We start from the raw sequence: 16,746 nt of genomic DNA, 5'->3' as shown, positions 1-16,746 counted from the left end.
GGCTGATTTTTAAGTAAAACTCCTTAAATCTATGGAAGCATATGCTTTTTGAGTTCTCTTGGCTAACTCTCTAACTCTCTAACTCTCTGAGAGAGTTCTATACATAAGAGTACATCTGATAAACTTAACGTCCCTCGCCTCCACCCACTTTTGCCTGAGTTTCTGCCCTAGCCCCTAACTTTTGCCTAAGTGTCTGCCATCGCCCCTACCTTGTAAAACTCGCCTCAGCCCACCCTGCCTAGGCATACCCATCTAACTCGCCCCTACCCAATTCAAACTCGCCCCTACCCACTTCGATTCACCCAATTCGCCCAGTTAATATTCGCCCCTACCCAGTTCCCTCTCAATTCGCCCCAACCCTATTGGATTCACCCCTACCCAGTTCCCTCTAAATTCGCCCCAGCCCTATTGGATTTGCCCCAGCCCAAGAAAATTCGCCCCAGCCTCAGACTCACTTACTCGCCCTACCCTATTGCATTCGCCCCAGCCCTAACTTTATTCGCCTCTAACCTCTTGATTCGCCCCTACCTACCCAATCGCCCCAATACCCTAAAGTCGCCCCTACCCCATTGATCCGCCCTTACCCAATGCACCTAGACCCTAACCAATCTGCCTAGCCTCAGTCGAATCCTCTCGCCCAGCCCCACCCTAATTCGCCCCAGCTCACCTTCTGTCCAGCCCCTCTGCCTAGCCCAATCCCAAATCGTCCCTACCACTGGCTTTTCTAGTATCCTCGCCCCCTACCTGAGCAGCTCCCTACCATCACCACTACTAGCGTTTTTCGTCCCAGAGTTTCTATACTCCGCCTTGGTCTACATCTGACAGATCCGTGGTGCTTTTCCATCACCTGGTCTACTAATCTGCTCACTGTTTTTTCATCCACCTGGACCTCACCATGGCAGGAGGTAGCAAGAAACAGGAGAAGCAACCAGAAGGAAGTAGCAAGAGAAAGGTAGAGTTGAAGAAGAGGAAAGCTCTGGTTGCAGAATCAGAGAGCGAAGCAGAGGAAGTATCTACAAGCAACAGCCATGGCATAGATGACTTTACCTCCAGTGACCCAAGTGATGAGAGCTACAAAGCAGACTCAGCAGCAGCATCTGAAGATTCAGATGTAAATTCCGAGTCAGGTGCTTCCAGTGATCAGGAGGAACATTCAAAAGTGGCTCAAAAGAAAGGAAAGCAGCCGATCATCACTCATGAAATCAAGAGGCCTGCTTCTTCGAAAAATCGCACAGCATTCTCATTAAATTTTTATATGCAGCAACCTCGGCCATCTCTTAGTGAGGTGCTTTCGACTGCTCAGCTACGGACTCTGGGTCTCAAAGCATTGGCTGATGCAGATTTACCTGATACGGTTCCAACAGAGATGATACATCAACTGTTGAAAGACTTTCCAAAGGTCCGAGGCCACAAGCTAACACCTACAAGGCTTGGCCATGCCATGGGTATGACCAACTTTCCAGCTGTGAAGCCTACTACTCGCACTTTCTCTTTGCTGTCCAAGGATGCGACAATTCAAGCATGTCAAGAGCTACTGAGTTCGGATCACCCGGATTATGAGCGAAACAGACGGCTTCTCGCAATCTTCAGGTATTACTTTCTGGCTTGAGATGCCAAAGAAGACAAGGAAAAAATTGATCTTCTCACTAACTTCTCCCACTGCGACGGGCTCTACTGTTTAATCCACACTATCCCTTGTGGATTCCACCAGATTCTCTTCAGCTCTTTGCAGACTAGGGCTAAAAGATTTCGGGCCCAAGTGCAGTCTGTGCAGTTAAGTTTTAAATGTTTTGCGGCACCTCTCTTGGCATGGGTCATAAACATACCTATTAACCCAGATGAAGTGGATGAGGAGCAGGGAACCTCGAAAGGGAAAAGGAAATCCGTGAGCATGCAGGTTGACCCCACAGTCACCAAGAAAAAGAAGATCAAGGCGAAAGTGGTGAAGGATACAGTGAAGTCTCTACTCTCCTTGCCAGCTTCTGAGAGCCAGCAGACTAGGGTACATCTTCAGCGTCACACGTCTACTTCTACCCCTGGTTCTGCTGTGCCGGCGCCAGTGTCTACTACCGCTCCTCAAGACAGGATGGTCACTTCACCCATACAGGATCCTCTTCCTTCTTCTCCCATCTTCACTCATACACCGGTCAACACATCTCTCTCTCCACCTACAACAACAATCTCAGAGGCACCTACTACACCAACTGTACCTACTTCTAGCTCGCCGGATGTGCCACATGTGCGTCCTCCAGCATCACATGCATCTGAAGGATCTTCAGGTAGGACCGACTCCACTTCTCTGTTTCAGCTTTCAGAGAAGTTACTTCAGGACTCCAGAGCTGCTATTGCCACCATCGAGCTAGGCGAAGAGCAACTAGCTACAACGCACCAACGTCACTCCGCCACATACGCAGCTATGGAGGGATCTCTGCGAGTTGCCGAGAGTGCCATCGCAGATCGAGATGCAACAATTTTTGCACTACAGCAAGCATTGAAGATAAAGTCAAGGATTATTGATGACCTAAAAGCACAGGTGCAGGGATTTCAAGAAATGCTTATGTATGGTAACAGGCCTACCCAGGCTCCTGTGGGATATGGATGGACTAGGCCAGGGATACAAGTCCAGAATCCAGCAGGCTTTGCAGCACCAGCAGGTCCCTCTCAGCCCTCTCAGCAGTTCATGGGACACTACCCACAGCCCCAGTTCCAATACTTTACTCAGTAGGGGTCTCAGGTCCAGATGCCACACATGCAAAGCCAGAGTGTTCCTTGCTGTGACGGTGTTGCTAGTGCACACCGCCATGGTTGTGTTACTAGGCGTCCGGAGTTCACTTCAGGACAGGTGCTTCCATCCGCTGTGCAGCAGATGGTTGCTCCAACCACAGGAAGCCAGGTTATATAGAACACACTCCAGCAACCGCATCGTTACACAACCGATCTGATGGCTCCTCCCGATCCGGATACTTCTGGAGCAGCAGTGGCGACGACACTTTCCCTTGGGTGACAGGACTGTGCTCTTGCCCCACCTTTCATTGTGCATATAGTTCCTTTTGCAATTTCATTCAGTGTTTGGCTCACCGAGATGGTGACCAGTCTTGTGGCGGGTAACCTGTAGAGCAGGCTACAGTGTCACTGCTACAGGACACAGTTACAGTTACTACAGTTGGTCTGGTCTGTTCACATTGGACGGACACTCTGGGCAGTGACACGTGGCAGGGATACGGATGGTGGCCTAGTGGACATGTGGCCAGGTCACACTTAGCTGGTTGACATTTATAAGCCGTTGGTGGCTCTTTATGATTGTATCTATGAGTAGTAGCCGTTGGGTCATTATCATTATCTTTCATGGATGGTCGGGTCATCGTTTTGGTAGCGAGTCTTACACAGAGCACCTCGGCACTCACCCTGCACATCTGAGCCTCGACACCCCCATTTATACCTGTGAGTCCTGGGCTGGAGCTGAGTGTGCTGCCACGCCAAAGTCTGTACATGGTTCTTTGAGATAGTCGAGTCCAGATGTTCTGGTCCACTGTTGTGTCTCTGTTGTTCTGTTGTTATCCATTGTTTCTGTGTTTCATTCTATTTGAGTGAGTTTCCATTTGTTTGAGAGAGATTGCCACGCACATTGCATTGAGGGGCACCCACATTGTAGAGAGCACGACACATTATCCGCGCTACAATGAGCATGAGTCCAAATCAAATTCTGAGCATGAGCCCAAACCAACGGTAGGTCAACGCAATGAAATGCACCCCAAGAAACCCTTTGCCTCCGTCCTGGATCCGGAGATGTCACCTGTGCTTCTACAACTCCCCTTTCTCAAAACCATAGTTACAGGGAATGGCCATTTTCAGGTCTCCGTTCCCATCCCAATTTCCCGTTCCATGTTTCAGACCGCGTTCCCCGATCCAATTTCCCGTTCCGGGTAACTATGCTCAAAACCCCAACAATGGCAGAGTTAGTCCAGTACATGGAAACCATTGCAAAAGCATGTCGAATGCAAGCTTGCAACTTCGAGACTGGGGAGCTATCCAAGAGAAACGTCTCAAGGAACCCGTTGAGGGTGAGAGGGGGTGGGTAGGGGTAGGTAGGGGCGAGGGGTGGGGTGAGGGGGGTGGGTAGGGGTGAGAGAGAAATGAAATGAAATGAAATGTTATACTAACGTTTTCAAAAGGCCATAGTGACCTATGAGACCAGAAAGTTACAAGGTGGTGGATCTCATACAAAGTCAGAGTAACAAAATAACAACAGTACAAAACAAAGATATATACTATGGGCTCCTAGATTGGTCGATGTGAACTAAGCAAAAATGGGCGGCTTGCTCGGATAGCTGAATCACAAGAGATCTAGCATCGGTCGTTGGCGAATCTCATCAATCTCCTCCATGGTTAGTAGTCTGACCAGGCATTGAGCATGCCTGGCCAGCGTGCTCCGAATCTTTTGACGTAGCCTCCGTCGATGTTGTGTAGTCCTCCGCACTCGTGGGCGCCTGGATTTCCCCAGTTCAATCGCTCGATCGATCAGTGTGCCTCTGGTGTGAGACGAGGGGGAGCTCTGCTGTGGGAGTGCCACTTCCGGCTATCCCGTGTCTGCTCTGAAGAAGTCTGTGATCAGTCTTTGAGACTGGCTAGCCTCGCCATTCATCAAGCTATCTTTGTGTCTGCACAGCTCGAGCAAGAACAAACCTAGGCATCTCTGATCTTCGTATCCCATGACTCTTGAGAGTGGCCCAAAACCCTCTCTGAACAAGCAATGGAAGCAGCCTCGTATCTCGTAGTAGACGGGGTAGCGGAGTGTATAATGCAGCTCTGTCTCAGGCTCCATGTCACACAAGGGGCATGTCCTAGCCTCTGCTGGTACTCCACTGTATCTCCCAGTCTCAATCCGCAACTGGTGAGAAGATGTGCGTAACTGGCCAATAGCACATCGTATCCCATGAGACAAGTGGGTGTCCATGTATCTGGGTCTTGTCACAAAACCATCTTCCGTAAGCTGGAGAAGGTGGTCTCTGTAGAAAGCCATCTTCGTGCCCAATTCCTGTGCTGATTGTATCCATGTCCTCCTGGTGTCTAGCTGGGTCAGGTCTTGGCGGATGAGCTTGGTGATCTCTGACTGTGTAAGAGTGAGAGATGGTGCATCCAATGAGTACTGGAATGGTGGCAGCCTGTCTATGATGAACCCATGCGCCTGAAACCATGATGCCATCTCCCCATACCAGCATGTTGTATCTCCTTGTATGGCTAACTGTTGAGAGGACTCAAGTGCTATGCGAGCATATCTGTCTCTAGGAAGTTCCCATGTGCGGTTTATGAAGGAGACTGATCTGGTGAGCGCCTCCACCACTAGTGGGAGGGCCGCTAGCTCTGCTCGGATAATGGCCCGTGGTACTGATGTCTTGGCTCTAATGAGCCGCGAGATCATAGAGACAAGAGGTTTCTCCATGTTCCCCCATCCATCTGTGCGACCCGGCCTCCCGTGGTGATCCAATGAAGGTCCCCATATCTCAGTTCCATAGAGCAATGCTGAAGCCACCAAAGTGTCAAAGAGCCAGAGCTTCGTCCGGGGCTCCTGAAACTGAACCTGCGAACACATCTTCTCTAATCTACCCAGTGTTGCGTGGGCTCTAGTCAGTATGGTCTCTGCTGCTCTTCTGAGTGAGAATGCAAGTCTGCTAAAAACCACTCCAAGGTAAGTGTAAGCCTTTGTGTACTCCACAGTCTCCTGGCCGTATGTGAATGTAGGTGCTGACCTCCTGATCCACTGTGGGGTGGTATTAAACACCATAACCTTGGTTTTACCAAGGTTGACAAACAAACCACTTTCGTGGGAAAACCTACGCAAAGCATCCAGTTGACGTTGCATTCCTATGGAGATTCGGAGATCAACACTACATCATCAGCATATAACAAAAGTGGAATCCATGTCCCTGCCAATTGTGCACCTCTATCACCATCACTCTCAATGCAGTCAGAAACCTCATCCACATACATACCGAAAAGAGTAGGAGAGAGAGGGCAACCCTGCTTCACCCCAATAGTGGAGTGAACCAGTGTAGAAAGTCCCTCAAGGGTGCGTACATGCCCTACTATTGATCTGTACAATGCCATGATACCCCAAATGAGCTTTGTGGGTACTCCCATTTCCTGTAATCTACACATCAATCTAGCTCTGGGTATTGTGTCAAAAGCTTTGCGGAAGTCCACAAAGCTACAATAGATCCGTCTCCCATGAGGTCTGCCTTCCTCGATGATGGCCCTGAGTGTCAAGATATGGTCAAGAGTAGAGAAGCCTCTCCTGAACCCTGCTTGCCCAGCTGCACGCATTCCTTCCTTCTCTGCCCCCATCTACTCAGCCGTTGCTCAAGAATGGATGCATACAACCATGCCAATGTGTATCCAATCATGATAGTGCCATAATTCCTAGGCTCCATGGGGTCTCCTGACTTGAAGATAGGTACGATCGTAGATAGGCTCCGAGTGTCCGGTAGGCCCTCACACATGGCACGGTTAAACATAGCTGCTAGAAGCTCTGCTAGTAGGTCTTTGGCATGCATGAAATGCTCAGCGACTAAGCCATCATGATCATATGCTCTCCCAGTCCTCATCTTGTCAATAACTTTCTTCACCATCTCAGCGGTGAAAAAAGCACATGTGTGTGGGCATGGATCGGGGGGGTTGGGGAGGGGCGGTTGTCCAGGTATTGTGTACAAAGATGATGCGTACTAACCCAAAGTCTCTGTGGAGGAAATAGCAAGGGGGGAGACTGCTCATGAAAGAGCCGCCACGCCTCACGCGAATCCTGACTCAAGAATAGCTGGTATAGATCATGCTCGAGTCGAGCCAAAAAAGCCCTCTTCTTCCACCGCACCAGGCATCGGAAGTCAATCTATGACTATCTGTGAGTGACGTCCCCCAAAAGCACCTCCCTCTGAAGTATGGCTCTAGTCTGGTGACACTCTTGATTGTACAAGCTGTTCTGAGGCATGCTCCCTGATCGGCGGCTCTGCTCAAGCTGGGTGTGTGGGTATGCCTCTGCTGCTGCATCATGTAATGTCTGTGTGAGTATAGTAGTTAGCTCCTCCAGAGGTCACCCCGGGTCCTCAGTGCATAGGCGTATGTAGATCCCGTCCATGTATACAGAATTCGTCTCCCGTGTGAAGGTGTAGCGAGTAGGGGCTGCTACCCGTGGCCTGTGTGCTACACTAAACTAGAAGGAGATGGTCATCGACACTAGAGCATGATCCACTACCACCCCGACCGGTCTGGGCCCAACTGTGAGATCCTAGATACTAGAGATGAGATTCGGTTGTGCCATGACATAGTCCACTGTGCTGCCTCCATGTCTGTGTGGGAAGCATGTGAAACCTCCCGCAGCAGGAAATCTCTGTAGGCTGTTCAAGATGGCCAATCCATGTGCGGTGCCCATGTCTACCAAGTGTCGCCCATACTCAGTATATTCCACATCGTGTGATATTCTGGACAGGCCCGTCTCTACAACATCTAGTTCTCTTAGCATCTCCTCTGAAGTATCATAAAACACTGCCTGGTGATGGGCAGTCCTAGCATTGAAGTCCCCTAGGATGATAATGTCACCATCCCTAGAGAACTCCCATATGTCAATCATCCAAAATAGAGAAAGGGGACTGTCCTCTAGGTGATGCATAAACTGATGTACTCGGGGGAAAGTAGCAAATAGCAAGGTAGAGATATCTGCCTGTCTCTGCTTTCAATCTCACCCACATGTACCAAGCCTGCTCATTCCTGCGGGCTATATGTATCAATGGCTGCAGATCCTCTCTAAATAACACTGCCACTCCCCCCGAGCCCCGTCCTCTGTGCTCTGAGCATGTCTCCTGTCTGTAAGTTGTCTCCCACCTGTATCCACTGATGTGAGGCATGGATTGCCCAGGGGCCTGGTGTGTCTCAGAGTAAAAGATGATGTCTCTTCCACTAAAGCTATCCTCAAAAGCACCCACATCAAGACGCATAGATCCAAATTCCAGGCAGCCACTTTGAGTGTGGTCCCATAAGTCTCGCACCGTCATGTGGGGCGTCGCTCTAGTATTACCACTTTTACATCTCGGTAAAAGGCAATCTTGCCTTTTCCCCTTGCCGCTCTAATCTCCGGCATTACTTCCTGCATATGAGCGATCTGCAAGAGGGTGAGATCGTCCTCGAGAAAGATGCCAGTCTCTCTAAGAGCTGGTCTTTTCTTCAAGAAGGACTTCTTCGCTTCCATGGAGGGAAAACGGAGGATGAGTGCTCTTTCTTTTGAGGTTTCTCCACTGCTTCCATTTTTCTTTATGTTGCCCACTCTCCATGCCCTTGTGTGCGTCGGCTCATGAACCCCCATCAAGGCTGTGAGTTCTTTTACTTCTTCGTCCACATTGCCTTTGTCTTTAAGACCGCAGATTCTCACATGTAAAGCGCGCACCCGTCTTCTTTGCTCCTCCTCTAGTGTCTGATTAATGATACTGGGTGTGGACATGTGCGTTATCTCCTTGCCTTTTCCTTTCTTGGCCACCTTGATCCATTTCTCGGCTTCATCCGCCTTCTGTTGAGTTTTGGTAAGAACATCCACCCAAGAAGTCGTCATGTTTTTGATGCTATGAAACGAAACGTTTCAAAACCTCGAAACCTCGAAACGTTTCACCAAGCCCATAGGCCTCGACAGTAGGAGCATCTGAGTCAATAGCTGCCATGACCTCGACCCTTGCTTCTTGACTAGGCAGCGCAGTGGGCCCAGCTACTGTAGGGACCGGGGTAGATGGGGTATCCTTGGGCAAAGATTGAATAGAAACCACATAACAAGGCATAGACTTCGTAGCTTCCAACCACTCTAGCAGGTCTTCCTCTCGCCTGTCAAGTGGGGTAGGTTGTTCTAGTTCGGGGTTGGACTCCACTAACAAAGAACTATGATGCACCACTAAATCCATGCCTCCTTCCAGGCAAATGGGTTTCATTGAGGAGCCAGGAGTATGTATCCACATGGCGTCGTTGCCCCAATGATGTAGCGCTTTAGTGTGCCGCAGCCACGGTCGACCGATGAGCAAGAGAAAGCCGCCCTCGACCAAGGGAAGGCGAGCCACGACAAAATCCAAGTTGAATGTGAAGTCCTATACCTAAAGAGGCACCTTATTTACAATGCCCAAGGGGTAGTAGACAGTCCTCTGGTCAATCAAATTCACTATGAATGGGCCAGGCCTAGTAGGCTGGAGACCCAATGCCAGCACAGTGAACTCAGGCATCAAGTTGATGCCAGATCCCCCATGTACAATTATACCTAAGAATTGGCGCCCTAGAATAGACACAATGACATGAGGACTCCTGTAAATCAGTGAGGGGGGCGACATGAGCTACACCAGACCACAGCCTTAGACTCCTGCTGAGCTCCGATGAGCTTTGAGCACTTGATCTTAGCCTCTTGATGTGGAGGCTTCTCCTGTCGAGGAGAGAAGGATCTCTCCTCTTGAACAGATGGTTGTAACTTCACTGCTTGTATTCCCTGCGTAAAGAAATCAAGGGGTCAAATGGACTTTCCATGAGTACTAAGGCAATCTCTAACTGAGGAGGGTCGTTGAATAGCTTTTTTGCCCCTTCTATCATAGTAGCAACAGTGACAACTCCTCCAAAGTGGCGTCAGGTCGGAGACTCTCTCGGAGTTTTTGTTGAGCCTCTATGGCTGCCTGCTCAGGAGCCTGTTGCTCAAGAGCTTGCTCTAATACAGTTGCTGGGAAGTGTACTAGGAAAGGTGACCTAGGAGGTGAAGAACTGGTTGAGGGAGTGGAGGTAGATGCTTGGGAGGGTAGGGGTAAGCGGGACTTGTGGACCTCTACTCAATACGAACGGTATTGAGTAGAGGATGATGTCACCATCCCTAGAACACTCCCATATGTCATGGTCTAGGACAGAGAAAGGTGGCTGCCCTCTAGGCCCAGCATAGACTAGTGTACTTGGGGGAAAGTAGCCTATGGCAATGCATAAAAATCGGCTTGTGTCGGCCCTCAGCCTCACCCACATGTATCTAGCATGATCATCTCTTCGTATAATGTGTAGAAGTGGTTGTAGCTCCTCTCTGATAATACTACTACTCCTCCCGATCCTCTGCTCCCATGTTCAGCTCTCGTGTCAGTTCGGCAAGCTGTCTGCCATCTATATCCCATCACATGGGCAATCATCTGTCCAAGGGCCTGATGAGTCTCTAAGAAGAATGTAATGTCCCTGTCCCGAAAGCTATCCTCAAAGGTGCTCACATCCAGCCTATAAGATCCATTACAATTCGAGGATGACATCTTCAGTACGGTCTCATACGTCTCACACCCTCATGTAGATAGTGGCTCTACGATCACCACCCGACCATCTCTGTAGAAGGCCATCTTTCCATTCTCCCTTGCTATTGTAATCTCTCGCATCACCAGTCTCATGTGAGCCAGCTGCGAGAGGGTGAGATCAACACCGAGAAAAATACCTGTCTTCTTGAGGGTTGGCCTCTTCCTCAAGAACTCCTCCTTCAAGAAAGGGAAACGTTGTATGAGCGCTCTGTCCTTTGTGTAAAGGCTTCTCCATCCCCATCATGGAGATGAGGCTTGTGACCTCTTTTCCAACATTGTTGATATCCTTGAGGCCAGTGACCCTCACATGTAAGGCACGTACCCACCTTCTTTGCTCTTCTTCGAGGGTCATGTTAATGATGGTAGGTGTAGAAGAAGCCTCTTTACCCTTCCCTTTCTTGGTGACCTCGATCCACTTCTCGGCCGCCTCCACTTTCTTGTGTGTCTTGGTGATGACCTCCACCCAAGATGACTTCTTTTCCTCCTCCTCCTTGATGACCCGCACTTGTTCTTTGATTGTGTTCAACTACTCCATCACGGAAGGCTGAAATTCCCCTTCTTCAAGTCGCCCACTTTTGGCTTCAAAAAGCTCACCTTGTAGATTTCGGATGGAGTCTTGGATGTCCACTTTCTCCTCGAGCAAAACAATCCTCCTATGCCTGCTATCTCTTTCTTCACTCCATCTTTGAAGAATAGTGCTCCTCTCCTTCCTCCACTCTTCCACTTCATTTCTCCATTCTCTCCTTTCCTTCTCTATTACGGACATCCTCTTCCCTGTCCGCATGAAGGAGGCTTTGTGGGCGGCCGGCGAGGTAGAAAGAGAGAGAAATGAAATGAAATGAACTGTGATATTAACGTCTTCAAAAGACCAAAATGACCTAAGAGACCAAAAGGTTACATGTGGTGAATCTAATACCGGGTCTGGGTACAAAAAGTACAAAGAACTGAAAAGAAAATAGTGGGTAGGGGTGGGGTGAAAGCTGATACAAAGGAGATACAAAGGGTGAGCTGATACAATGGAGCTCTCTGACAGGAGAGAGAGAGAGAGAGAGAGAGAGAGAGAGAGAGAGAGAGAGAGAGAGAGAGAAATGAAATGAAATGAAATGATATATTAACGTCTACAAAAGGCCAAAATGACCTATGAGACCAACTGATTACAATGATGAGTCTAGTACCAAGTCTGGGTACAAACAAAGAAAACTACAAACTAAAACTGAGATAGGAGTGCTTCCGACTCCTATGGGTGGCTGGTAGGCTGAGCAATGGTATCATGCCACGAGAGAGAGAGAGAGAGAGAGAGAGAGAGAGAGAGAGAGAGAGAGAGAGAGAGAGAGAGAGAGAGAGAGAGAGAGAGAGAGAGAGAGAGAGATGAAATGACATGTTATATTAACGTCTTCAAAAGGCCAAAATGACCTATGAGCCCAGAGCGTTACAATGTGGTGGATCTGATACAAAGTCAGAGTAACAAAATGAAATGACAAAATGATAAAATAAAAATACTATGGAATCCTAATTTGGTAGGTGTGAACTAAGCAGCTAGCTGGGATAGCTAAATCACAAGTCACAAGAGATCCAGCATCGGCCGCTGGGGGATCTCATCAATCTCCTCAATGGTAAGCAGTCTGACCAGGCATCGTGCATGTCGGGCCAAAGTGATCCGAATCCTTTGATGTAGCCTGCGTCGATGCTGTGTAGTCCTCCGCAATCATGGGCGTCTGGATCTCCCCAGCTCAGTCGCTCGGTCGATAAGTGTGCCTCTAGTGTGAGGCGACAAGGTTTGATGTGGTAGTAGCTCCTCCGATGTCCAATGTCTGCTCTAAAGAAGTCTATGATGTGTCTCTGAGACTAGCTGGCCTCTCCTCTCATCAGGCTCTCTTTGTGTCTGTGCAACTCGAGCAGAAACAAACCCAGGCATCTCTGATACTCGTACCTCATGACTTTGGAGAGTGGTCCAAAACCCTCTCTGAACAAGCAGTGGAAGCGGCCACGTATCTCGTAGTAGACGGGGCAGTGGCATGTGCAGTGTAGCTCTGTCTCAGGCTCCATGTCACACAGGGGGCATGTCTTGGCCTCTACTGGTACTCCGCTGTATCTCCCAGTCTCGATCTGTAGCTGGTGTGAAGATGTGCGTATCTGGCCAATAGCACACTGTATCCCATGAGACAAGTGGGTGTCCATGTATCTGGGCCTTGTCACAAAACCGTCCGTTGTAAGCTGGAGAAGATGCTCTCTGTAGAAAGCCATCTTCGTGCCCAGGTCCTGTGCTGGTTGTATCCATGTCCTCCTGGTGTCTAGCTAAGTCAAGTCCTGGCGGATGAGCCTCGTGATCTCGGACTGTGTAGTCAGAGAGGAGCATCTAGTGTGTATTGGAAGGGGGGCAATCTGTCTATATTGAACCCATTCGCCTGGGACCATGATGTCATCTCCCCATACCAACATGTTGTATCTCCCTGCATGGCTAACTATCAAGAGGACTCGAGTGCAAGGTGGGCGTATCTGTCTCTAGGAAGTTCCCACATGCAATGTATGAAGGAGACAAATCTGGTGAGCGCCTCAACCACTAGTGGGGGAGCAGCAAGCTCTGCTCGGATAATGGCATGTGGTACTAAAGCCTTGGCTCTAATGAGCCGCGAGATCATAGAGACCAGAAGCTTCTCCATGTCCCCCCATCCATGAGTGCGACCTGTCCTCTTGTGACGATCCAATGAAGGCCCCCATATCTAAGCTCCGTGCAAAAGCCACCAAAGTGTCAAAGAGCTAGAGCTTCCTCTAGGCTCCTGAAACTGAATCTGTGAACACATCCTCTTCAATCTCCCCAATGCCGAATGAGCTCTGGTCAATCTACTCTTTGTTGCTCTCCTCAATGAATATGCTGGTCCACAAAAAACCACTCCAAGGTAAGTGTAAGCATCTGTATATTCCACCGTCTCCTGGCCATATGTGAATGCGGGCACTGACCTCCTGATCCACTGTGGTGTGGTATTCAATACCATGACCTTGGTTTTACCAAGGTTAACAAACAAACCACTTTCATGGGCAAACCTATGCAAAGCATCCAAGTGACATTGCGTCCCCTCCGGAGAGTCGGAGATCAAGACAATAGCATCAACATATAACAATAGCGGAATCCACGTCCCTGCCAGCGGTGCACCTCTATCACCATCTCCCTCAATGTAGTCAGAAACCTCATCCACATACATACCAAATAGAGTAGGAGAGAGCGGGCAGCCTTGCTTCACCCCAATAGTGGAGTGAACCAGTGTAGATAGACCCTCTGAGGTGCGTACATGCCCTACTACTGATCTTTACAATGCCATGATCGCCCAAATGAGCTCTGTGGGTGCTCCCATCTCCTGTAATAAACTAGCTCTGGGTACTGTGTCAAATGCTTTGCGGAAGTCCACAAAGCTACAATAGATCCGTCTCCCATGGGATCTGCCCTCCTCGATGATGGCCCTGAGTGTCAAGATATGGTCAATAGTAAGAAAACCTCTCCTGAACCCTGCCTGCCCAGCTGCACGCATTCCCTCCCTCTTTGCCCAACTACCCAACTGCTGCTCAAGAATGGATGCGTACAACTGTGCCAATGTGTGTCCAATCATGATAGTGCGATAATTCCCAGGCTCCATAGGGTCTCCTTATTTGAAGATAGGTACAATCATAGATAGGCTCCAAGTATTAGGCAAGCCCTCACACATGGCACGGTTATACATAACTGCTAGAAGCTCTGCTAGTAGATCTCTTGCATGCATGAAATGCTCAGCCACTAAGCCATCATCATCAAATGCTCTCCCAGTCCTCATCCTGTCAATGGCCTTCTTCACCAACTCAGCGGTGAAAAAAGCACATGTGTGTGGGCATGGATCGGGGGGGTCGCGAAGGGCGGCTGTAAAGAAATTGTGTACAAAGATGATGCGCACTGACCCAAAGTCTCTGTAGAGGTGATGGCACGGTGAGGGAGGGGGGGGGGTGGGGGGGGGGGGGGGGGAGGGACAGCTCATGAAAGAGCCGCCATGCCTCACGCGAGTCCTGACTCAAGAATAGCTGGTATAAATCCTGCTCTAGTCGGGCCAAAAATGCCCTCTTCTTCCGCCGCACTATGCGTCGGAAGTCAATCTGTGACTGTCTGTGAGTAATGTCCCCCAAAAGCACTTCCCTCTGAAGTCTAGCTCTAGTCTGGCGGCATTCCTCATCATACCAGCTATTCTGAGGCATGCTCCCAGAACGGCGTCTCTGCTCAGGCTGGGTGAGTGGGTATGCCTCTGCTCCTGCATCATGTAATGTCTGTGTCAGTATAGTAGTAAGCTCCTCCAGAGGTCGCCCTGGCTCCTCAGTGGATAGGCGTCTGTAGATCGCGTCTATGTATACAAAGTCCGTCTCCCGCGTGAAGGTGTAGCGAGTAGGGGCTGCTACCCGTGGATTGTGTGCTACACTGAACTGGAAAGAGATGGTCAATGACACAATAGCATGATCCATTGCCACCCCAACAGGCCTGGGCCCAACTATGAGATCCTGGATACTAGAGATGAGGCTCGGCTGTGCCATGACATAATCCACAGAGAGAGAAAAAGAAAGAAAGAAAGAAAGATTTTTAACGTCTATGTCAGGCCGAAATCGGCCTATGAGACAAATCAAATGTACATGGCGTGTATGTCATCCGTCTATCGGAAAGACAAATGAAACAAAACTGATACAAAACTGAACTGAATGTAGGTAATGGAGTATCTGAGGAGGGATGGGGCTCTATCTCTAGGGGTATATGCATGTCTATATGCTCAAGGTAGTACAATCATGAGAATGCATCAAGCTCTCTAGCTCCATCCTGTACAAATGGGGGGATGTAAGATGTGGTACATGGGCGGGGCTGGTGCCAAGGCTGCCCGGATGAAAGCTGTCGGGTCGGCCCTCATCTGAGCTACTCGCTCCTCAGTGGCACGGCGCTCCCAGGCTCGGATCTCCTCGATCTGTCGGTGGTGGGAGCTCACGCCCCTGTAGCCTGTGACTCGTGGTCGTCGTCTAGCTCGGTTCACCTCCGCCTGTGGGAGTGTCACTCCTCTCTGAGTATCTGGTGAGGTAGGGGTGGCAATCCTCTGAAAGAAGTCTGTGAGCTGCGACTGTCTCCCCTCTGTCTGTGTAGCTGTGCGTGGCTGTAGTAGTGTGTCCCGATGGCTCTGTATCTCTAGTAAGAAATGTCCGAGCTGTCTCTGATCTCGAGAGTCCATGATCTCTCGGAGAGTGGGCTGTCCTCTGAATAAGGCCTCATACCTGCCTCTGATCTCAGTGTATGCTCTGCATCTACATACACCTTAGCCCTCTGTCACTCATAATAAATTTTGAGCGCTATCTCTCTCGGTGTTTGCAAATCAGGCATCGTAGCCTCTACTCCCCACTTGATGTCTTTTCCAGAGCATGACTACGTGTGGGAGAGAGAGAGAGAGAGAGAGAGAGAGAGAGAGAGAGAGAGAGAGACATGCCTCAAGGCTGCCGGTGTGGCTGGCCTCTAGAAAGAATGGAAATCTCTACTCTTGCCTCTCTGACAACATGTCTCAAGAGTCTCCTTGCCCCGCTTGAGATGGCCTCCTCACCATCCAAGAGTCGAATGGTAAACATCTCCACTGCCTTAGTGATTATAGATTGTAGTTGTCTCTGTGTTTCCATCCGATCCCTTGCCGGAATTGATTACACCTTAGCCCTCTGTCACTCATAATAAATTTTGAGCACTATCTCTCTCGGTGTTTGCAAATCAGGCATCGTAGCCTCTACTCCCCACTTGATGTCTTTTCCAGAGCATGACTACGTGTGGGCTGCCAGCATTCTCAGCCTGATTCTAACTCTGGAGCCATCTGCTGCAACCGTCCTCCCTCCTCTCTCTGGCACTACCATCTGCCCTGGGCAAAGAGCTTCGGCTGCCTCGATTCAATCCCTCGTCCACAAAGAATTCGGTTTGACATCACGATCACAATGCAAACCTAGTTTTGCTCAAAAAATCTAGTTGTATATTAGTTTGGGGGGTTCTGAGCGTGAGGGGAGAGGGAGCGGAGGTAGCAGCAGCCGACTGTGAGTGTTGCTTCATGTAAGCACTCTCCCAATGATTGTATGTCCCATTGATCAGTTGCACACCAACTAATCTTTGAGAGCACTATCGTGTTCTACGCAATTAACTCTGCTTTGCACAATGTAGCATCAAAATATAAGGAAATCCACAAACAACTTTTTGACATTATGCAGGAATTAAAAACCTCTATATTTAGGAGAGAGACACTATTTATTCAGACCATTATACCTGTTCCACCATAGCATCCTTGTCTTCAAGGAGCTCTTTGGGATCAAGTTCACAGTCCTCGATAGGAATACTGGCATCATCCTTTTGTGTTGTGAAGCATGTAAAGCAGCAGAAAAGTCAAATATCAAAGATGAG

The 16,746-nt window shown here is 49.3% G+C and overlaps 1 protein-coding gene across 6 annotated transcripts in view; it reads right to left on the bottom strand.

Annotated features, from left to right (window-relative positions):
* Nucleotides 1-16,746, bottom strand: part of LOC147440553 (serine/threonine-protein kinase VIK-like) — a 148,584-nt gene that overhangs the window by 68,567 nt on the left and 63,271 nt on the right. For 4 of the 6 annotated variants that reach the window (XR_015190408.1, XM_086530272.1, XM_086530270.1 and 1 more), the window contains one exon: nt 16,612-16,692. The exons of the other annotated variants lie outside the window; for them this stretch is intronic. Coding sequence is in view for 3 of the 4 variants with exons in the window: in XM_086530272.1 (XP_086386398.1) it covers nt 16,612-16,692 (81 nt within the window). In the remaining variant the exon portion in view is untranslated. The remainder of the gene's footprint in view (nt 1-16,611; nt 16,693-16,746) is intronic. 6 annotated transcript variants of the gene reach the window in all.

This window comes from Adiantum capillus-veneris, chromosome 15 (assembly GCF_014529385.1).
Source record: "Adiantum capillus-veneris isolate H3 chromosome 15, ASM1452938v2, whole genome shotgun sequence".
NCBI classification, from domain to species: domain Eukaryota; kingdom Viridiplantae; phylum Streptophyta; class Polypodiopsida; order Polypodiales; family Pteridaceae; genus Adiantum; species Adiantum capillus-veneris.
This window is presented reverse-complemented; position numbering and strand designations above follow the sequence as displayed.